This window comes from Rhipicephalus microplus, chromosome 2 (assembly GCF_043290135.1).
Source record: "Rhipicephalus microplus isolate Deutch F79 chromosome 2, USDA_Rmic, whole genome shotgun sequence".
NCBI classification, from domain to species: domain Eukaryota; kingdom Metazoa; phylum Arthropoda; class Arachnida; order Ixodida; family Ixodidae; genus Rhipicephalus; species Rhipicephalus microplus.
In genome coordinates this window covers 234408783-234432674 of record NC_134701.1, presented here as the reverse complement: position 1 = coordinate 234432674, position 23892 = coordinate 234408783, and the positions used below count along the sequence as shown (strand labels likewise).

Genomic DNA, 23892 nt, shown 5'->3' with positions numbered 1-23892 from the left:
TTGCAAAAAAAAAAAGAAACTGCAAACTGTAAGGAAAATACACAGAACTGAAAAAAAGTGCAATGGCCAACGTGATGGCATGCAGATCACCATGCTAAGCAATCATTCGGAACAAAAAAGAAATATATATGACTTCTAGCAGTAAATGACGATTTGGCACGGGATTCGCGTTGTCGATGGCGATTTCAGAATTTCCGAAAAACAAAAGAAGCGGGGAGAAATTTTTTGCCGTATGACAAAGAAAGAAATAGTGAGGCCAGTTTCAAAAATCGCTACACTGAATTTTTTCTGACAGTTTTGCAGGACAAGGCCTGCCCAGCAAAAAGTATCAGCCATGAGCTCGGTGACCCTAATGGTAAAATAGATATCGCTTGTTTATTCCACACTAGATTCAAGGTGACTTCGAAGTCATTCTCAGGCTGACTGATTTGCCGCCTGGCTGGCAATGATAAATGGTGGGAGGATGACCAACTTTCTATCTTCGCACTCCAAGACCCTGACTGTCATCGAAATACTCAGACCTGACGGGCCTAGGGATCTGATGGAGGTGTTATATGAACCGTTGGCTCAATCTCGAAGGAAATGAAGAGTAAGGCATAAAGACGCTCGCAGTAACCATATAGATAAGTGAAATAGTCCCAGCCTGGAGGGAAGCCATGATAAAGGTTTATACCTTTCAATTTCAGAAGATTCGGTGGAAGTATACGAGTTCCCACGCTTTCATGACACAGTCATTTCGAACTCGGGAAGCTTTCGTCTTTGGATAAGGGTACGCTTGAAAGGATATCTTTCGTAGTGTGCTTCTATCGCGTACACTTTTCTCGCGCACCTTTGATCTAGAGTAGTGTACTGACATTTACGGAACTATCAATTGAAAAGACATTTTATAAGTGACCGTACTTCTGAAAGGAAGAGATCAATTCTACTGTATTGCGTATCAGGATAAATTGAGCGCTCTGAAGTAGGGAATAACTACGTGCTAGGTGGTAATTCATATGGACCTTGCGTACAGTGCTCTGAAGCTACTGTATACTATCACATGACATCATTTAATAAGATTGGTGTCTGTCAGGCATTTATTGTGATGGCACTTCGTGTCGACATTTGCACTCGGTCTCAATCCATTTCGCATTGACTTCAACGATGTTATCACTGCTACCATTTCATGCATGTGTGACATATGAATATAGCTCGGAAGCACCGACCTTGGGAGCCTAATGGTAGCTCATTTTCAGTTGGCTGAGCTCTTATGGCACCTTGCATTGAACTTTTTCCTATACGACCTTTGTTACTGCTTGGTCGATAAGCAAAACCCGACACACTGCTCATGCGCGTTCAGGTGTAGATTATTTTAGCCTTAAAGGAAATAACGACCATAGCCTGGATAATTATTTTTGTTTGTCAGTTACGATTGCGTGACGTCCTCATAGTGTCAGAAAAGGAATATGAAGAAGGGGCACACTGCTCTTTTGTTTGCGTAGTGCAAAGAACAAGGAATATAAATGTATTAAAAATATAAAACTATTTAGGCTAATTGTTTGACAAGAATAGGTGAACATATGTTTGTCAAAAGCACCTTGCCACTCATGTCGCGTTGTTAAAATCTATTCCTGTCTTTACAACCTCTATGAAATACCGCGTTTCTATCGGCAGGCTGCCACTCCTGACATAACGGCACAAGTACTCAAGCACGCCCCTTTGGTCTCAGTAGGTCTTACGTTCTCTTCAGGCTTTCCGTATTGAATGATCAGGGATACATTTAAAGAACTGCAGCGTTCGTTCGCATGGGGGAGAACTCTGATATCTAACTTTCTTCGAGTTGCTAAGCCTGGACAAAGGAACTCACACATCGCGAAAAACCGTCTGAAAGCTTAAAATCCTAAGTTAGAAAAACACTTGGTAAGCGGCTTGAATTAAGGGAAAGTGCTCTGGAACGCAGATCACGTGTCGAAATGTGGTTTAAAAGAAAAAAATGCGGTTCTTCCTATTGTTGTAGACGGTTGCACTGAGCACTTGATTTCTTTTGCAAAAGAAAAATAAACCACGAAAGATCTCTTGAACGCATTTTGGTATTAACCGATCGTTTACTACAGAAAAACCAAGGTGAAGATCTCACGACAAAGTCAGCTTTTCTCATGGAGGCACGACTACGTCAAAGTTTCAGCGGCGATTCATGAAAAGTTTCGGCGCTCATTCAAAAAAAAGTAAGGCTTTTTTTTGCGCCTGCAGACTTGTGTGGGCCATGTGTGCTATTTGTGAAAAGAGGCTTAAAGACGACAATAAATTTTGTTCCAGCTGCACCCTGTATTTAAATACGGAGGATTTGAAGTGCACTATCAGTTTTCAGTGTTTGCAAAAGGAGAACTCAGCGTCGAAATTCAATAGAGAAGCGTGATTTTAGTAGAAGTAAATTTCATTCTACGATAAAGCAACACAAAAGGTGGCGGCAACTTATGCGCTGCAGTAAATCGTAACCAACACAGAAACAACGCAGCACAAAGGGGAGAGATCACCTCTTTGCTTCAGATTGAAACGTCGATAACCGCATCCTTCGCAACCAGCGTGGCTGGAATTCATGCTTACTTTTGGAGTACGTGTCAGGGAAAGAAAAGATAGAAAAAAGCATTGAATTCACTGGTTACGTATGCTGTTAGAAAGGCTTGCAGTGATTGCTAGTTTTGAGTTTATAACTGCTTATTACTTGTATACTGCAAGCACGTAAGTTACTGCTTCATTAATTAAATCTGCTTTTAGTATCAATAGCGTTATTGCAGGCTACAAATACAAACTATTCTACCACTAAGAAATAGTGCTCTAGTGTCGGCTGTGGAATTCTGCCTCGTGAGCTCATATTCTCAAAGTTAGCCATTCTTAGACTACTCGGCTGATTTATTTCGTTTACTTAAAAGGCAAAACCACACAAAAGCAAAAAAAAAAGAATGTGGTTAACGTCTTTTTTCCCCCATGAGAATGCCTAAAAGTGGCAAATAAAGGTTGTCTAAAGAGAATTTGAATGAGAATAACTGATTATACGCTAGATCTTTTGAAATGTAAACTAGAGAGGTCAACATATGTACACATAGCAAAAAAAAGGTTAGTACTGTATATCTGTGTTTTCTTTGATTGGCTACAATTAGCAATAGTTTGTATTCATACATCATACTTCTTTTTGTGCATTTGTGCATCCAACACTTATATAACCTCTTACTCGCAACTAAGTCCTACATGCCCTAGCCACCTTGAGAGCAATTTCCCCGAAACAGTGACACATGCTCGTACACGTTGAACGTTAATATTATATAGTCAATGCCTGTATGCCAAAAAGTTACGCAATATCCTATGTAAACAGAGTAAAAGGATAAAATTAATCTGTTAAACTTCACTTTCCGAGGACTAGGAAACAAGATTTGTAGGCATTGGGGGTACTTTTATACCTATAGTTCTCTGTAACTTCTCCCCAAAAAATAGTATTGTACGATATTACAGTTAATAAATAGGTGTTCAATAGTCTAAGGTTTCTGACAAGAAATAACACCTCCTTCTTATGGTATATATTGTTCTTCTGAATGACTTCTAACGAGTGATGTTCCTGTGTATATTGCCACGTTCCTCAAGTTTTGTTATCACCCCGTTACACTACGTTCAGTGCAAACCACGCCTACGATGTTATAAAAGCTTCGATGCTGTAGTAGATTCTTTTGTTAAGATTACGCCCACTTCGTCAACATTACAGATTATTCTGGAACCAACGGCGCCACTAATGATAACCCTAGAACATTCCATGGCAAGAGTATAAATGCCGACGTGCTTCGCCGCTTGTCAGTTGATGGACGGCCGATGCTGTGCCAACCTCTATTAGTGTCTATCTTGCTGTAATCTGATTTTGCTTTTGCGTGGCCACAAGTCAGGCCCGAATAAACAGTTTATTATCTGACCATCCAGTCTTCTACCTTCAGCCACGTCACGACATTGTGACAATATCTTGAATAAGGAAGCGTTAGGTAGTATTTACATATTTCTAAATAGGCTACCACAAGTGCAGGCTATTATTCCATTCCTCCAGACATATGTGGAACCGTGGACTACAATGTATATCGCGGTGTACCTGTTTATGTTCATAATCAACCAAGGATGGTATTCTCAACTACCGCAACCCTGTGCACCCACGAATGCTCACAGCAAAGCTGAATTTAGGAGTAAAGCGGATATAATGAGACACTCTACAGTTTAATCAACGTAGGGTAAAGATTACTGCTCTATGGCACAATGATTCACTACCGACAATAAGTGGAAGCTGTTGCAAATACCCTCCACTGCACATGTTAAATGGGCCCTACAACATTTTTTTAGCTTGGTCGGAAAACGCTGCCGATCGGTAGTGGAGGCTCCGGAAAACACGCGAGCCAAATGTTATAGCGCAGCACGCGACATGGAATTTACAATAAATTATCAAAGTCAGCTAAAAATTGTCTTTCTTTCCTTGAGAAATGACTGAAGATACTGAAAAAATCCCACGTAGACGGCGCATTCATCAGCCATTGGCTGATTTGAACATGGCGCGCTTGGTTGTTACAGAGATCGCTGCAAGAGGATGTCACTTGTCCACGCGTGATCGCTCTCGAAAATTCGTGTATTCGAAGGGGGAAAAAAAGAAAAAAAGTGCTCATAGTCACGAGATTCCCATGATGCTTTTTGTTTGCCCCACCAATCCCTCCCTGCTTAACTTCCAGCGCTTTCGTCGGGACGAGAAAAGACAGAATGCGATTGCAGCGTGTGACAAATCCTTATAACTCCACTCGTAGTAGACGGATTGTGAATATTTTTGTGGCGTTGAACTTGTGGTGCAATACGCTTTTTTCTGTAAATAATTCCACGGTGACTCAAAAAAGTGTTTCAGCTCCCCTTTAAGCTCCCGATTTGGCAGATAGCTGGCAAATTGACTAAGTTCTTTAAAAACATCTAAAGAAAGGCTGCCAGAAAGGCAGTGAGAAAGTTATCGACTACAACAGAAATGACGATGCAAACGCAGGACTGGAAGTGTGAATGCGCGTGTCACCTAACTTACTAAGAGTGGCATAATTGAATTAACGTTTAGCAGTCTCAAAATATTTTATTGTGACCTAACTATCGCGCGCCAGTCGCGTCTTTCACAACTGCTAATAAAGTTGAACAAAGTCAACCAACCTAATATTTCAGACAGCAGCAACGAACAGTAGCACGGCCAACATACCTAATAAGGTTCTGCAACAAAAACTTCGCTCAAAATATTTTTTGTGTGGCCCTCTCATGGACTTCGTTTTCCTCAACAGTGACATACGCAATGCGATTGTTTTTCCAGATACATCGTTTTGCGTACCAGGCTGATACAGAAAATGAAAGAGCCACCGACGTTGGTGCAGACAGAGGAGGGTGCGTAGTAGGCGGCATTTAAGACATGGGAACTGGCAGCTGCGGCCAGCGTGGACTGGGAGGTGTTCCACTTCCGGGAACGGTGGCGAGTTGGACTAACGAATCGGACGAAGCGGTCGTGTTTCCAGACGCCATTGTGTGGGATGCGTCCTTGGTGCAGCGCGTCGTGCCTTTGTCGGTCATCATGTTCTTCACGCTGGCCGGAAACGCCGCCATAGTTGCCGTGCTGGCTCGACCCAGGGCTCCCAAGCGTGCTTCGCGTGTAAACCTGTTCATCCTACACCTGGCCATCGGAGACCTGGCAGTCGGTCTCTTCACGCAGTCATCCGAAATGCTTTTCGAGGTGAGTGAGTGGTGGCTTAACGACGCGTGGCCTGCAAGTGTGCTCTTCAATGTCATGTTTTCCCCACGATTCTCACTAAAATTGATTGCTGTTTACTGTAAACCAATACATATAATTGAACGACTTGCCTGCGTAAATATACACGAAATAAGAGATTAACACGCAGAGACTAATCCTCATTGTATCCGTCAGTCGATCTATATTTCCGGCCCTAAGCTTTCTTCACCAAAAGGGGTTTTAGGGGCGAAGCTCCTTATGGCGTGGCTTGGGCGTCCCTCGTACGTAACCACCAGTGGCACATAACCGAAATAGGTATAACACTTGACCTCCAAGGTGGTGCCAGTGAGAGATTTCTTCTGTGCGTTGTTTAACAATAAAAAATAGTGCTCAATGTACATGCCAATGGCTGCTAATGGGGAATGAGAGACATGAGCATTCGGCTTTTAGTCAACGCGCACGCTGCGATCCCCATTAGCAGCCATTGGCATGTACATTGAGCACTATCGGACAAGGAAGGGATGCTACATTATACTCGCTGGGTGTAACCTCCTTAGCTTTAGAAAGGTTTAGCGAGCGTTGAGCCGCAGTGCCATGAATACAATGAACTTGTATATACCATGAATGAACTCAAGGTGGTTAAAAATGAGAAGTAGATACGAAGCGCAAGCCGTAAGAAAGAAGAAGCCGAATTCTCCTGTCTCTCATTTCTCATTAGCAGCCATTGGCATGTAAATTGAGCCCTATCTGACAGGGAAAGGTTGCTACGTGATACTCGCTGGGCGTAACCTCCTTGGTTTTCGAAAGGTTTAGCGAGCGTTTGGTCGCAGTGCCATGAATACAGTGAACTAGAATATACCATGAACTCGAGGTGGTTAAAGGTGGGAAGTGGACCCAAAGCGCAGGCCGTAAGAAAGTGTGCGTGTGCCACCTCTCGTTTAGTCCTTGGAATGTGCGCTGGATGGCGGTGCTTCTATATGGGGAATATATGAAAAAAGGTGCGAGATGGTGGCACTTGGAGTGTTGAATAGATGAACGAACGGACACACAAACAGATGCATGGATGGACGAATGAACGGACGCAGGGGCGGATGCATGAAAGAACGCAGGGACGGGCGCACAAACAGACGCATGGACGGTCACACAGACGGACGCATGGACGGACGAATGCTTCGCCCCACTCTCCATCATTCACTCCGTGAATATGCTGCCATTTTTTTGCACTGCCTCAGAGATCCGAGCCAATTGATGAGTTTCGCAAGTCACCTGTCTTTCCCTCGCCTCCGTGATCGGCCCACCTTTAACCAGTGACAATATCTCACATAACGTCATCGTATTATGCCCCCACGTAAATTCAGAGTGACGTCACAAAAATTTGGTGATTTGTGACACGATGATAGTATGTGACACCACCTCGTGATGGTTATTTTTTCCTCGTAGTGGCGCCGACGTGTAGAAATCGCGATATCAAGGTGTCAAGCATGCCCGTGTCGCATGGAACCGAGAATTCTGACCACTCGTGTTGACACCTGGTCCACGGGACACCGATGACACTCGCGATCAGTTTTTGTATTTGAGAGGCATCTAAGGTATTCGCATTAAAAAGGAAATTACGAAACGTGAGTCGCACGTGTTGCTTTCCTTCGCCTCACAGATCTCAGGAGGCTGGGTGCTGGGAGGCCCCGCTTGTAAGGCCGTGGTGTACGTGCAAATGGTCACCCTGGCCTCGACCACGTTCATCTTGGCCTCGATGAGCTACGATCGGTACGCCGCCATCTGTCGACCTCTTGAGTCACGTTCGGGTCTGCGGCGCGCCAAGGCTATGGTGGCGGTCTCTTGGGCGTTGGCCTTTCTGCTTGCACTGCCGCAACTCTTCATTTTCGTGCAGGTAGGTCTGCGCTCGCATTATCTTTGCATGTAACATAGAAGATTACACGCTGCTTGTAGCAGCAAATTGGGTTGAAGTGCTTTTAGTGGATGGTCACACCAGATTGTTTTTTATATTTGTGCACCGCTCTTTTAAAAAAAACTAGATATTCCATGCTTCCTGTTACAGTACCGCCAACCCCTCCCCCCCCCCCCCCCCCCACAAAAAAGCCGGATTGAACTTGAGTCCCATCCTGTGCAAAATATTACCTGTTTTGTAAAAATGTTCGCTAGAATATGCGGCATGCGTTTCGGCATTCCACGAGTATCTTCATTAGGTGAATATAAAATGTGATCGACACCAAAAACGCAAGTCAATCGAGAATGGAAAAACTAACTTGCTTAGCAGCTGAAGGTGACCTGCATGTACTGTGTTCAGATTGCAATAGGTAAATCTGGATTCGTGTCTTTTCATTTTCGCGTACTGCGCAGGTACAGACAGGTGTGACCACGTCTGGCCGTCCTCATTACGAGTGTCTCAGTGTGGGATACACAAGTCATTGGCAGAGACAGCTGTATTTCTCCTGGCTCACCCTATACATCCTTGTGGCGCCGGGCATTCTTATCTCGGCCTGCTATCTGCGGCTCTTACGAGCTGTGTGGGCGGCATCTGGCTCAGAAGGCACCAACTGTCTCGTCTCTACAAGCACGTCATCGCAGAGAAGCAAGGACAGCGATAAAGCCAACGGCAAATCTTCACCGCCCTTGCTCCGTCGATGCGCTCAGGGAAATCCACTCCTGCCCAGGGCGCGGGCGAAGACACTTAAGCTTACGGTACGCCTCAGTTGCTTTGAGATTAGTTTCATAACACCAACGCTGTGGATTCTTCCACAACGAAAGTGTTCTGACTTCGGGTCCCACAAAAAACTTGGCGTTATTTCTGTCACGGAAACAGCATCAGTATAATGATGCGCTGGTTTTCTAGGCTCCACGCCTCTGATGTAAACTGCTGTTCTTTTTCTTCCCTTTAGATTTCCCCATCTGTCTTCCTAATGCATTTCTGGTTATGACTTTTCATTACACCTTGGAGCTCAGAAATTCCTCCTACACTAGTTTGGTCAGCAGTTTTCACCGGCACTAAGTGTGTCGAGCTTTGATCTATGCGAATTACCTGCTCAAACGAGATTCAGCATAGCCGTGTTGCTCTATATAGATTGCCCTATAAATGAGGCTCCATGTTTTCGGAGTTACGTTTTTTTTAACTTCGGAGGGTGTTTTTCGGAGTTTTGTTGTTTTTTTGGGAAATTCGGCGATTACCGAAGCGTATTTCTCGTAAATCTCCGATTCTTCGAAATTTGGCGCTTACTTTTTTATTATTAGTTTTTGCAATGTCTTCTTAATAATATTATTTTGAAGTGAAATGTATTGCATTGATGATGATAATCCCTGTTAGCCATGCTTTCATTTTTTTAACTGCCTGTTCATTTAGAACAGGCAGTTAAAAAAAAAGGTCTGCAAGGGTGAAAAAACGGCACGAATGGACGAAGCTGATCGACCATGCTGTAGAGAGCAGATGGAAACAAGAGCTGCTTCTACTTCGGCGCCAAAAACGGCGTCCCCAAGTGCGCTCTGCAGGACAGCTCCACGTTGAAGAGGGAATTAGTCTTCCAGACTACGTCAGGACAACGCTATCCCTGGGACCAAAGTTCGCCGTGGAAAGGAAAAACTCACCTGCGGAACTGCTTTCGTTAGTGCGGAACGTTTCAAGGGCTGCCCCGGACAGTGAATCTGAGAGGTGTGTTTCAGAAGGTGTTGATGTCCTCTACCGATATGCGCCTCGAGGAAAGACCATTCCAGTGAGGAAAGTCGTCTCCTACCTAAAGAGCAACAAACTATGTCTGCTGCCTTCGGACAAAGAAGGTGGGTTTTGTGTCGTAAGAAACCGGACCTTCATGAGTAAAGGCCACGCGGCTATTGACTCTGTGTTTAACCTTTGCCCGCAAATTAATCTGAAGGATGCGAAGCGAAAAGCGTGCAACATGCTTGATAAGCTTAATCTATGTAGCCTCGTGAGATCAGTTAACAAACAAGAAAGACTGGCGCTTAATTTGTTTTTTTCTGCAAAGACGCATAAGATTGATATGCCCTTTCGTGTTATAATCTCTGAACGGGACACATGGCAGAAGTGTGTTGCCTCTTGGCTTCAGAGGTACCTAAAACTGTTGCCGATTAATGATCCTTTTCTAGTGAACAATTCTTCGCAGATTGTTGGCTTCCTCCGTCAACACGTGTCCACTCGTCGAGTGGGTGTTTCCATCGACATAAAGGATCTCTACTATTCTCTGCCTCAAAAACCACTTGTTGATGTCATTGAAAAAGCAATTTCTGATTATGGTGCTGTTGCCTTTCAAAACGAGTGTGGTATTTCTGTTTCTGGCTTCCTGGATGTGCTGAAGCTTTACCTTGCCTCCACCTTTGCGGAGTGGAATGGTGAAGTTTTTCTGCAAAAAACAGGCGTGTGCATTGGCTCATGCATCGCCCCAGTGTTGAGCGATTTATATCTCGCTCATTTGGATAGAAAGATTCATCAACGGTTGGTACAAATGAATGTCAGTAAGTGCTTCCGGTTTGTCGATGATTACTTAATTTTGTTTGATTGCGATCTTGAGGTCCTTAGTGAGTGCTTTCAGCAAGTCTTGCAAGTGTTCCAGGAATGCCTTGAACCACTGTCTCTCACGTATGAGTTGCCGGAAAATGGTTCCCTGAGGTTTTTAGAGTTAATACTAACTTTTTCAGCTGGGCACGTGTGTTGGACGTATGAGCCACGGGGGAAAAAACCCCTTTTACCGTACGCGTCTTCTCACAGCAAACTGGTGAAGCGTGGAATTGTAAAGGCATGTTTATATAACGCTTTAACAAAATCTTGCTTCCACTCAGTCCAGCGAAGTTTCGACAGGCAGATTCTCCGTCTAGAGGCAGCGGGCTATCCCGGTTCGTTGCTAGTTTCTGTGTGTGAGAAGCTGCGCAGACAATCAAGGGCCGGTAACGATGGGGACGTTTTACAAGAAGCAACTCCCAAGAGGGTGGCGGTGATACCGTATCTACATGGTATCTCGCATAAACTCAAGAAGATAGGCCAGAGAGCGGGCGTGTCAGTGGTTTTTTCCGCACCGAATAAATTGTCAAAATTATCTGTCCAAACAAGCCCCGTAGGAACCACTACGAGTAGCTGCAAAATTAAGCACCGAAAGAAGTTTGTTGAGTGTGCAACAGGGATTGTTTATGGCGTACCTTTGTCTTGTGGACTTGAGTACGTCGGTCAGTCGGGCAGGTGCCTCAATGTAAGACTTCAAGAACATTGCCAGAAAGTAAGAAATGCAGGACGGGACGGTTTTTTGGCCGCTCATTGTTCCGAATGTGGATGCCAGCCTTTGTTCGAACAGACAAGGGTTCTCGCGTCCCACCCTAATGAAGGCACAAGACTTGTAATTGAAGCTGCAGCAATTGCTCGAGGTAGCTGTATCAGCAAACCATCGATAGCATTATCTGGGAAAGAATTGGCGTTTTTAAATTCGGCACGTGAGGGCCCAGGGTGAGCACGTGATGTTTTTGCAATCTCTCTTTTCGCCTTTTGATTTTGTGTGATGTTTTTTGCAATCTCTCTTTTCGCCTTTTTTTGTGTGTTGCTTATCTTCTTTCCAATATATATATGTGTGTCGTAGTAGTAATAAAATCAGTTGAAAGTCTGCGCTCGTCCTTGTCTCTTATGTTAGTTGTCTGAAGTTTTACGCGCCTAGAAGTTTTATATGGATTACCAACTAGCCCAATCCCACACTTTACTTATGTTCATTTAGCTTGTGTGCAAGGCTGTTGACGTGTGCACTGTTATAAACTTATTGAAGGGTACCTTAGGAAGTAGCAGGAGCTGGTCAAGCTGCTTCTCAGCCTTTTCTCTCAGTCCCTGTCATCTTCATAAAAAAAGTAAGTGTTTTGTATTCGAGTATGTGTGCTTGTGTGTAGTTGTTTTGGCACGTTCGAACCTAATAATAATCATAATATGTTATTACGTAATATGTCGGGGTATTGTAATTATTATTATTATTATTATTAGTATTATTCACAACACTCCAAAATATTAGGCAAAATTAACTCTGATTTGAAGAACTTGCGAACAAACGAAGTGTGCTTCGGATGTCTCGAAGGCTTGAATGTGCTAGCACAGATGCACACAAGCACAAATACTCGAATTACATTTGTTCATATCGCAACCACAAGTCTTTCCACCACGATGGTCACCCCTGGTAGCCATTTTTTTTTTCATCTTGAAACACGTGAGCCTCGTGTGAAGGATTTAAAAGGGCGCACATTTTTAAAGCTTTTCGAAATCTGACAAATACGAGGCTACTTCGTTGCAGCTTCAATGTGGCATGTTACGTTTTCTTTCTTCCGGCTCCCATCGTTTTCAAGGCGCGCTAAACAATGGACCCGAGATATTTTTATATAGAAATGTAAGTATGTGCTGTTCTTAGTGAATTGATATTGCAGGAAAAGCATGTTGTAGAAGTAGCTAACGCTAAGGACTGTAGTAATGAAAAGCTTGTCGTTCCCCAAAAGGGACTAGTAGAAAATTACTGCATAGTACTTTCATCAGGAGACCAACTTGATACTTTTGAATTATAATTGCAATTGTTTTTCTTGCCAGAATATCATTTTGTGCAAAAGGCTTCGCCATTTTGTCAAAAAAAAATCGTTGTAATAGACACAAACATGCTTAACGAAGCTGCTTCAACTTAGCAACCACGTCCGTGCTTTTTAGTTGATGATTCACAGCTTTGCAAATGCCTTTGAATAGTTAAAATGCCCTTTTAAGACCGGAAAGTGTGAAAAATTTTAGCAAAGTATATTTATGGCATTTTATAAATTTATCCAGAAACATAGACCCTTACTTATAAACTATGTTCTCTAATATTCTTCTTGCTTTTAGAGAAATGTGCTTTGAGTAGGTTAGCGTACCTGTGCAATGGTTATTTTTTCTAAGGCGGCTTGTGACACTATATTCATGCAGAATAAGTTTCTGAGGACTGTTGATGCAGTTATCCGAGCACTGTATTTCGCTCACAGTGTACAAACTTTTAAACATACAAGGATCCTGTTTTGATTATTTGATAAAGAATGAATAATAAAATCCGCAGCCTTATTTCATCATTCCCGTTTTCTGTATTTCTTGGTAATGCTCTTACAGAAAAATAGTGAGCAGGAAGCAAGTTTGACTACTATAACTGCAGCACCTGCCAATATTATGTGGTGAAAAGTGCCGTGCCAATGAACACTTTTAACTGAAATTGCGGCTGTGCCAGCTGTGGTGTTCTTGAAGGCGAGAGCGAAATTCAGCGCGACCAGATAATATGAAGCGCAACAACAAACATAAATACGTATTATTAACAAAGAGCAGGAAACTACTGCTATCTTCGCATACGAAAGGCGTTAACGACGAGCAGGTTTACGCGATAGAAAACGCAACGATCAACTTCTGGAAACAACAGCCCTTTTCAGCGAGCGACGTGGTCTGGTGCTCGCCTAACATTGTCCAGGTGTGAAAAGTGGTGCGACATGCGTGACACGTACTGCATGCACTTACCGTGAAGCATGCCAAACTTTCCTCCTTACCTCTCTAGGTGCTGCCATGTATGCCCCGTTTTCGCGTTGTCGTACATCTTCCTGAAAACGTGCGCATGGTTGCGTTGCTCCGGCTGGGCAGTTTGCTGTAGCGGCGCGAGAATGGTTCCAACGGCTCGTATGCCGGCGATGTCATCTGTGAGACGCCTGACATTTCATATTGTCGGGAAGTTAGCGCTTATCGCTTCGCCTGCAGCAGAAGCCAGGCTGAATTAGGCTCTTCATCGCATCGTGTGTTATCTCTGAGTGATGCGGCTGTCGCCATGGCTTGGCCTTCTCGTTCGACAGCGCATGCGCAGCAAGAAAACCGGCGGTGATTACACTATAATGCGCTGATCAATCAGAAGATTAACAGCAAACACTGCGAAGTTTGAGCACGGGAAAGCTCCTTGCTTGACTGACATATTGACGAATAAAAGGTGAATCATTGTATCTATACTGACCTCGGTTCTTTTTCTTCGCGTACGAAGTGAAGATGCCGCCGGAAGTGACGCTGTGGTGATAAGAAGGTCACAGTGGTGTTTTGTCGATGCTGTAGGTTACATGAAAGTCGTGGTATGCTCCTAGTTTTTGCAGTTGTTGGGGAAAAAGTTCTGGGCCATTTTATTGAAGTATATACAGTTGCCTCAGACGGTCTCCGTTGCTGTCGTCTACCTGCTACGCTCCCCGTCTGTAGCTAACGATACGTCTCAAACACCCGTACGCGTAAGCCTCGTTGATATATAACGGTGTAAGAGTTACGCAGTAAAAATGAATTGGTACGTTAGCGTAGCGCATTTTTCATAACGCTACGTTCCGCGGGGGTAATAGGCGTTGAAATTCGCACGCAACACAAGCGCCAGACCATTTCAACTTCAGTGCGAAGGCCGCATGCTCGCTAACATGTCTTAACGGTACGAACATGAGGCTGCTGTTCTTGAAGATAGGAGCTCTCGAACCTCCTTATCAGTCACGTATACTTGCTGATCTCGTTATAGCGAACTTACGTCCCCGTGTGCTTAGCACAAAACTCGAGGCACTTAAACATGACACTTCGCGCACGAAACCTAAGTTCATAATAGAATCAAGATAAGCAAACGCGACTTTAATAAATGGCAATTTGCAAGGTCGTTCGTCACATGCAGCTGTCAAGACGCTGAAAGCGCTCGCTTAGCTTACTATTGCTTTTGCGTATGTCACGGAAACCGTTTCGGGCTCGTTGCCGATACGAGGTTACTTGATTATTTTTCTCTAGCGTTGCTTGCAGTCTACACTCCTTGTCACAACGTGTACAAAAACATTCATAATAAAAATGGGTTCGTTCAGGAAAAATGAAATGTACTGGAATTTTGAAATAGGGCCACGATAGATCCAGAGACGCCTGCATGCTCCTAGAAAAAATGCATGATACAACAGTAATTTGAAACAAGAACTCTTACGATTTCTTTTGGTTCAGGTATCTTTTTTTGAAGACCTTGCCCCTCAACACCACAGTGTACATTTATCATCGGAAAGTCAATTTTGACTTCCTGCAAGCACCATCCCTGTTGTTATTTCAAAGCGCTCTGGCCTATCAAATTTCGTAGCGCTTGTGCGGGCACTCTGCAAGGGTATGCTTTTTAATTTGAAAAAATCACAGAAATAAAAAAACAGTCCACCTGAAAACACCAGATCACAAACTCCACATAATTATTCTGGGGCGCTCTTTGAAAGCTGGGGGCAATCTGTTTGGTTTGGTTCAAAGTTAGGGGCATTGCGTGCGAGTTCACGATGTATTTGCATTTAAGGCAGGCAATGCGGCTTCACCACTGAATATATTGCGCTCATCGATTTATAGTGGGGCGAAAAGAAGTACCGTAACGTTTTTTTTTTTTTTTGCAGTACAAAATGCCTCTACCTTCTCGCCCGCATTCAAACTACACATTTTATTGACAGGGAAAGATTAACAGGAACGAAGTGTGCAATTGATACATAGCATTTTTTAAGATCAAGGCATTGAAGTATTCAGTAAAGTTTTGTACTCGAAGTACAAGCTTGCCGCCAGTGCAGTATACTCCTCAAATAATGATTTTTTTTCTATTTAAGAGGCTGCATAAACTTGCAGATAAGAAGTTGGTGCCATAAACTATTAAACGAATATAACGCCTAGTTTTGTAATTACGTAATATTTGTCATGCTTATTCTAAAGCATGCCTTAATTTTTCAAAAACGTGTAAATAATAATTATGGCAAAATCGCGCTAACAGTGGCGTAAAGAATAAAGCACGATGAGTGGACGTATTGAAGAGGTTTGGTGTTCATGACGAGTGCGATGTCAGAGCTGTCAGAAACTAAGCTTTGCTAAGAAATGCTACCTCTTGTACTTTTTAGTTGTCTGCACCTATCTATGCTTCTTCTCGTTGAAAGAAACTGCGACCGTCTTTATGTACTTTTTCTTATAAGGGTTGTTCAATAGAGGGTCCCGCGCACGGGACGCGCTGCGGCCATAAGTGATCGCCGCAATCCCAGCACCAAGTTTTTTTTTTTTTGGTTCATATCCCGATTCGGGAGCGGTACAAAAAGGCCCCTTCAAAAACCCTCATCACCTTGTCACATTAGCCCATTTCGAAATAAGCAGCGGTTCGATACGTGTGATTTATTGTGTGCCTATCACCCCTCTCCCCTCCTCCAGTCTCCCCATCAGTGACCTTCGGCCCTCCCTTTCCATGATAAAAAAATTTATTGATCTATCTATCTTTAAGTGTAATTTTTTGTTGTGTCTACTCTGAACTAGTTCTTTCACGACCAGGTTTAGTGCGATAACGCCTTCAGCACGAACGCATATTACCAGGGAGGCTTCAATGCTGCAGGCGCAGATTTTTAAAAACGTTTGCCTGCATGTCACAAAACATCGGTGGCGACATGTTTTTTTTAATGAAAAGTTGTTTTTTTTATTCCATTATTTACGGCTTTTCGCATCGACAAGCCCATCAAGACGGCCACGAAACTATAAGTGATGTGTATTGGGATGAACATCTTAGCGTTAATTCTTCTATCTTGGGTTTCTCTTCCTTCGTCAAAATTTCTTCCTCGATTGAGTGGTCTTGTTGGTTGTTTTTTATCACGCATTTTTTATTAAGTATATCAATAGGAGGATAGCTGAGCGTGTGTAGGCAAAATGAGTCAAACAGATTCATCGGGATTACCTTAAAGAATACGTCAAGGTTTTCAGAATGCTCGAAATGTATGTTCATCGCCATAGTCTGCTCCATATTTTACAGAGATATGCCTGGCTGTCAGGAATCGCGGTTCTGTGGCGCTATCAAAGAAAATGAAGATGACCTTGACGTTTGTGCTCCAGTGTGCGTTCGCATGCTTGGCGGAGCTTACGTGTGTGGCATGTGAGGGTTTTAGTGTTTCTGTTTGGTAAATCATGTTTTTTTTATGCATCTTGTGGCTTCACCGGAACGTACCTCACTAAAATCCGATGTTCCTCTGCATTCGTCATTCTCCAGCTTCCTCGCTCTTGACTCGCAGGTGTGCATCATAGCAAGCTTCATGCTCTGCTGGATCCCGTACTTCGCGGTGCACAACGTACGCATCCACAGCCACTACTGCATCAAGGTGCCACGGGCCGCCATCGTCTTGGCCGAAACGGCGGCCCTGCTCAACAGTGCCGTGAACCCGGTGTTCTACGGGCTCTTCAACGTGCACATACGCCGCGGTATCTGCGACATCCTCCCCTGTGGTCGTCGTCGTCGTGGTCGGGGGTGCAGCGGTCGCGATTCGACCACGCGTTATCCCACCGGCCTTCTCACGACGACGTCGTTGGCGCCTGATGCCGGTTCTGTAAACAGCCTCGCACCGACGAGCAAAGCGCGCTGCCACCAAAGTGGTCGGCCCTGTGGCAGCGTCACAAAGATACCGATGGTCGCCATTAACGGGAACACTGTTGTGGCATCTCACGTGTGACCAACGTCCACCGACGTTCGCTCGTCCAAACAAGTTATCTGGTGGCTATGCGCACACGAAAACCAGGATTGGAGCATTCGGAATAAGTTTTTTGCTCACGCTTGTCTTCTCTCATCTGCTTCGTAAATAAACTCTCAAACAATTTAGGTAATACTTACAGCATACAAAGCTCAGTGAAGAGAGCCCGAATACGTAAAGTGCAGCAGTGGTTATTCGAAGCCGGTGATTACACTCAACCGAATAATTTGGTCTTTCTCAATGTAGAACATGCTTTTAAACTTTCCCATTTCCTTTAGTTTGCTTACCGCATGAGCACATTTAGCTAAGTTCTCTGTGAATTCTACAGGTGACTGAAAAGTGTTCGCATATTTCGCCTTACATGTTGCGTGATGTGACTGGATGAACACGACTGTATCTCGTCGTAAATCAGGTTGTTATCACCCTGGCGCCATTAATGCAAATGTTATAATCTGGAAAAAAATCGTGAATGAAACTCAAGTGTGAAACTACCTTAAGCTTGTCTCTGAGGCGGGCGCTGCTTGCGTGTGTTGTCCCCGTGGGTTCAACAACAACAACAACAACAAAAAAAAAGCTCTGAGCCTGCATTTCGGATCCTGCGGCATACGATGGTATAAAGAGAAGTGCGTTCAAAATGTACAGTTCCGGAACCATTTTTCTGGCACCCACATTTTGCTTTGATGACGTTTCATATGTCACCCCATCTGTGCAACCTTAGATGGGCTACCTGCTCAAGAAGTTATTCCGAACGCTTGTGTACTGCTGTTATTGCCTTCTACATAGGTCGCACCTGTTGAACCATTGTCAAATGTCACTTCGATGTGCTTAAGTGCGATTCGATTCTGTCAGATCGTCTTCCTGTTTTGAATAAGAACCCATTCGCCATTTCAAGTGTCACCATTACGAAAGAAAACATCAACAAAAGTTGACATGTACATTTCATATGACAATAAAAGTGATTACAATAAATTTCTAAGTGGTCTCAACCTGTAAAACCGTGTTTTCAATATTTTCTTCACTTTCATTTAAACTTCGAGCTCTGAAGACTTCGTTCATATTTTTTCTCGTTATAAATGCTCCTGCACTTTTCAAGCAATAGTTCCAGCACTTCCAGAGTGTTACGCAGAAGTCAGGTAAACATATAGTGCAATATTACTGCACAAATATTGCGAATAAAGAGCGATTATTTTATAGGCTACAAACATCTATTAAAAGAATTTTCCTTCATTTGTCTGTCTGTCTTTTTCTTTCTTTCTTTTCTCTTCCTTCCTTCCTTCCTTCCTTCCTTCCTTCCTTTCTTTCTTTCTTTTTTATTTTTTCTTTCTTTCTTTAGAGCTTGTTCTTCGCACGTCAAACACAACCGTGGTATAAAGAGCAGAAAAACGAAGGACACAAGAGGTGAAGGTGACAACACGAGTGCACTTACGTCCTGTTTTTCATACTCGATAACCATACCATCGTGGCCTGTGCTATCGACCCGAGATGGGAACTGTCCCTGCGCAGGAAAAAAGAAATGCTTTATACAGCAGTCTGTTAGCCAAACATTGTCAGGAGCAGAGGTTCTCACTTCTGAGTGACGAAGCCCTACACCGCCTCATAGAGGTCTCAGAAACAGTTTCGGTGACAGACGCTCTTCGTTGTGAATTGCCCACATCAGACAGGCACTGCACGGAGGTGAAGTCACTTGTAACCACAACAAGTTCATTAAAAATTATTGTTTAGGTTACGCACTTGTGAACCAAATATACTACAACACTCATCGATGCGTTTTTTTTTGGCACTTGTGTTCGTATGCAGAGTTTTAAACTATGAAGTTAGCGTATGCAGAATGGATATAACCCTGACACAAGCGTAACGCACATGCGAGGTTTCGCAGGACAAAAAGGCAAAAAAATGATCGAAAAATTTCAAAAGAACAAAAAAAAAACGCTAGTCAACAAGGAGCAAATTGCAGCCAACGGCAGTATATGTAGTCGAAAGTAGCCCCACGAGGGCGAAGCCAACTGGAAAAAAATGGAGAAGGGAGCGAGTTGGTGCTGATACAATACAGCGTAAAAGTAGCGCAAAAAAAAAAAAAAAGACGAGAGATATGCTGGTGGAGAAGGGGGTGCAGGAGGTGTGTTCTTGTTTTGGCTTCTTGCCTTTTGCTTCACAAAAACTGCGCATGCGGGGAATTCAGCCGAGCATCAAGTTTAGATGCTATATATTTTCGGTTCAAGCAATAAAGCTTTCAGTTGTTATAAGCGCTTGTGTTCACTTTCTTGTCCCCGTCGTTTTTTTTTTCTTTTTGTGCTATATTTACGCCGCGACATTTACGCCGTAACGAAGCCAACTGGGATGTTTTCACCGAAATGACTTGATGTGTTTTCATGAAAAGGTAACTAAGAGCTCTTCAACATCACAATTGCTGACAGTGAAGCATACATCACTGACTTTCACAATAATTTCGTGCATGATGACAACGTTTTATGCACTGTCACCGAAATAGCTGTCTATTCACTTGTATAGTGTCGGTTTTCTCAAAAGAACTAAAAGCATTTTGACGATGATAAAAATTGAGTGCTCTATAGAGGTGCTATTACTTGCTGTTGCTGATATTGAAGCCTAAATTGTAGTTCCTTGCAAGATCGTTCCTAATGACAAAATCCATGCAGTTAGTATTTCCGGGTAACAGTGCGTTTCTAATATTCAGAAAGAAGGCACACGCTGCATCGGATATTCACTTTGCGATGTCAATAAGCGCAGAACTTCGCTGAGTAGTGCTTCCTAGTGCCCTGTTCACTTCCACCTACTGTCATGTTCAGATATAGGGCGCCAGCAAGATGAGGCTCCAAAAAATAGTGTTCTCCGAGTCTCAGCCATTACACCAAATACAATATACTTTTCGTAATGCAATGGCGAAATCCAATTTCGCAATGTGAAAAACACGCCTTAATCTTCAGGTTTTGACACTTCGTACTCACACCGGATGTGGCACCCTAAGGTGTTACTAACTTGGTTGAAATCGAGGGAACAGTAAAATCGCCAAAAAGAGCCAAGGAGCTGAGACAATTGCTCGGCCACTACCGGCCTGAAAAATAGCCGAATAGATACACAGTAACTAAACCTCACATCCTTGACACTTTACTATAATCACGTAATTGAATAGATATTGTTAGCCCTGTATCCTTCTTTTTTCGATTAAGACAGACAGGCTTTGTTTTCTTTTTAGCGCATTGGGCCGCCCCAGGCCTTACAGCAAGCAAGCCCCATGCAAAGCTTTCACAAGTGTCACGCGTAAAACTGCATGCGACTTTCCAAGCTAGCCAACTTAACTTTAGTTTATACCTTTTCACCAGGCGTAGAAGCGAGCAAAGACAGAGCGCAGCATCGGCATATCTATTGTACCACCGACGCCGTGGTAGGATAAATAACTTGAATATACAATCACAATAAGTTTAGGAAAAAACATTTACCCTCGTGATTTGCACATGATTCGGAAGAACATTCGTTGCACTTCTTAAGATGATAAAAATAGCATTGGTTGCTTTTTAGTGCTCACTGACGAAGTCGGCGTATAGTGAACTACTGGTATTGTGCACAACGCTGGCGTTGCCGAGCTTTCTATTGCTCTTTTGCGACAGTGTCTGCTCTTTTGTAAGTCTGATAGCAGAACTCCCGTACTGTCTAGTTCTTTCATTGAGAGTTTCTTTGCATATCTCCAGAGCGGGATCTCCGGAAATTGGAACAGTAAGGGTGCGGAATAAAAGGGTGGAAGAGATGAAGGGAGAATAACTTTCGGCACGCGTGTGCCTCTTTTCTGTTTCTTTCAGGCACGTGGTTATAAGGACTAGATTGAAAAGTTAAGGCGTCATGTGGAATGACTGCTGACGCACCCGTTTTGGTTATGCTTTTTGAGGTGCCATACATCAGCTCGCGTGGAACGAATGAATAGCCGGGACAGCTGTGGCGTGTGAGGCATGCGGCTTCATAGCCAGGCATTCGTGCGTATCATGCTCGCTCTGATGACCATGATAAGGCCTTGTTGCGTGAGCTTGCGCGAAGATTGATCCAACCTCCTTTAGGGAAAAGTGTGATCTGCATCGAGTTAAACGGATTACATTATCTGCTGAGCAGGCGTGAACATTGGCAAGATCAAGACGCTTTTCTTTCGCATCACAAATTAGGGTAAGCTAGTTTTTGCTTTTACCGTTGAGGTAAAGGAGTTTGCCTAACGAGAAGCTCACAAAACTGCGCCAGACTAATGCCGTTCGACATGCGGAGACATCAAGACACCACACTCGCGCAAGGTAGATAATGGCTCAGCGTTGTACTGAAGCTTTCCAGATGACTTATACAAAATGAATACGCAGGCCTCCCATGCTTATGGAGGTGATTTATAACGTAGGGCGTTATCTGTTGCGCAACAGCTCCTGGCAGCTATACCAGACGCTTCACTCACCAGTGCGAGGCCTCTCGATGAATTATATAGGGGCGTTAGCTATGTAAGCAGCGATGACGTGGCATTGCTGGCGATGCATCTCAACAGCGTACAGGACGAAACGAAAAAAAAGAAAACAAAACATCATAGCCAAAAACAAGGACCCAAGAATATACTAGAAAGTGGAAACGAGGCAGTGCTGCTTTAAAAGAAAGCAGCATCAATGATAGAGCAGTTTGAGGAAATCTTTGTCTATTATCTCGAGTCTGAAGCACTCCAACTGCAGGCAGATGGAAGTGATAGGTGGGAAGTTTAATGAAAATATTGAGAGACAAAAGCTTTCGCATACCTTTCATTGAAGGCGCTATGCTAAACAGACAGCGGAGCTGATAGTAGTTCTAGCTATCACTCTTTTGGTATGCTTTTCCAAACTTTATTTAAATTTCATATTCTCTCTCTGTTTCTGGTTATGAAATTTTTGTCTACGTTTATTTATATTTCTCTCTCACTCTCATTGTCTTTCTTCTTATTTTTCTTTCTATTTTCATTTTTACCATCTCCTTCTGTCTTTTTTTTCATGCATTTAATTCACTCCATTCGGGCAATTGTCCTTTTTGATGTTATGATTTACTCTCTTCTCATACTTTCTGTACTCGTCATATTCAGTTTTCTTTTCCACCCCTTGCTGTCCTAGTTATAACGCAAGGCTATGCTGTGCTCTGAATAAAAGAGTGGCTAAAACGCTCACTCTCAGGATAGTACATACGCATGTTCGAGTGTCGCCTCGCGAAAAAAAAAAAACTAACCCTGCAATTCCTCTCTTCAGCTATCCTGAGTTATGTTTCGCTCTCTCATTCTCTTTCTTTCTTGGTTTCTCTACTCGTTGTCTCGGTCATCAGATTCATTGAGTAGCACGTCGAAACATATGCGGACGTGTTCGGGAAGCAAAGCATAAGATGAAAAAGAAGACAAAGACAGCGTGCGCCGTGACGCACTCTTTGGTGGTATTCTGCGGACACCAAAGTTTCCGCAGCTGGCATAAGCAACTACGCTATCGTACAAAACAAGAACTCCAACGCACATACTTTGTCATGTACCACGCTACAAAAGCATTCGTTGTACACCGGACTCATTTGTTTAAAATAATGCAACAGTGACACTGTTCACTAGAACCTTAATTCATCGATGCGTTTGCACACGTATACGGAAATTAGACCAAGGCAGCGCATTACTACATTTATATGCGTAAGAGCATTCTCTCTTTGCTATTGAGACAAGCTTTATTGATATTTTACACAGTTGACAAGTGCTTGTTTGCATCGCTCTTCTGGCGGCCATGTAATCGCGTGTTTCGAAACTGTGTGGGTGAATACTTAAAAGCGTTATAACGCAACGAGAAGTTTACAGGAAAGGTTGGGTGGTGGAACAAGCCGGGAAGAAGCCTTTGATGTGCTACAATGGCGAAAGAATCGCTGTGACAAGCTGAAGTTCTTTGTCCCATCAAAAACAAGTAATAACAAGAACTCTACTATCCACTGATTTATTTATTTTATTAAGAAGTTCAATGACAAAGAACGCCTTTGTCCTTAAAATGTCTGACGCCCGCTTGACGAGGATTAAGATTTATTTTCTTTATTTTTCAGTGCTTTTGTGAGTATTCTGCGTTCATAACGCTTGCAATTGTTTGGTCATGGGCACGGAAGCATATCCTAGAGAGTGTAATTAACTTGATCTCTGTTAGAAAGAAAGTTCAGCGCTTCCTTGACCCTGTCAAAAGCACTTGTTTTTGAAACAAGTTCCTGCCAAGTAAGTCTCTGCGTCAGTAGATGAAGGGTCAGAATAATTACCTGTCAATGCACGTATAAAAAGGGAGTACACTGAAGAATAGCAAGGGAAGGTTATCTTCAGAAAACCGGCCGTGAGAAGTTCTTCATTGTGGCACCTTGCATGCGACGTGTACTTTGAAACTCTCTTCGTGTATATCTTCTGTACAAACAGAACGTTCAATATTCCTTCTAGAGTGCGAAGTTAGTACAAGCAGTATTTACACGAGCTCTTGATTATTCAGAAGGGTTAGGACTCAGTTTTATTTCATCGATATCCATTATTACCACGCATTTGCACATTCGGTAGTAGTATGACCAAGCGAGAAAGGCGATAAGTTCAGTGAAGGTAGAGAAGTGCGCCGGTTATGCGACTAAATAAAGCAAACATTGACAGGCCGAAAAGAAGT

General features: G+C 43.4%; 1 protein-coding gene across 1 annotated transcript in view; it reads left to right on the top strand.

Moving 5' to 3' along the window:
• LOC119169518 (gonadotropin-releasing hormone II receptor) overlaps nucleotides 1-17283 on the top strand; it is a 51550-nt gene extending 34267 nt beyond the window's left edge. Inside the window, exons 2-5 of the mRNA XM_075877340.1 lie at nucleotides 5339-5752; nucleotides 7404-7637; nucleotides 8108-8449; nucleotides 16787-17283. Coding sequence (XP_075733455.1) covers nucleotides 5435-5752; nucleotides 7404-7637; nucleotides 8108-8449; nucleotides 16787-17221 — 1329 coding nt within the window. The 5' untranslated portion in view covers nucleotides 5339-5434 and the 3' untranslated portion in view covers nucleotides 17222-17283. The remainder of the gene's footprint in view (nucleotides 1-5338; nucleotides 5753-7403; nucleotides 7638-8107; nucleotides 8450-16786) is intronic.
• Nucleotides 17284-23892: the final 6609 nt, after the last annotated feature.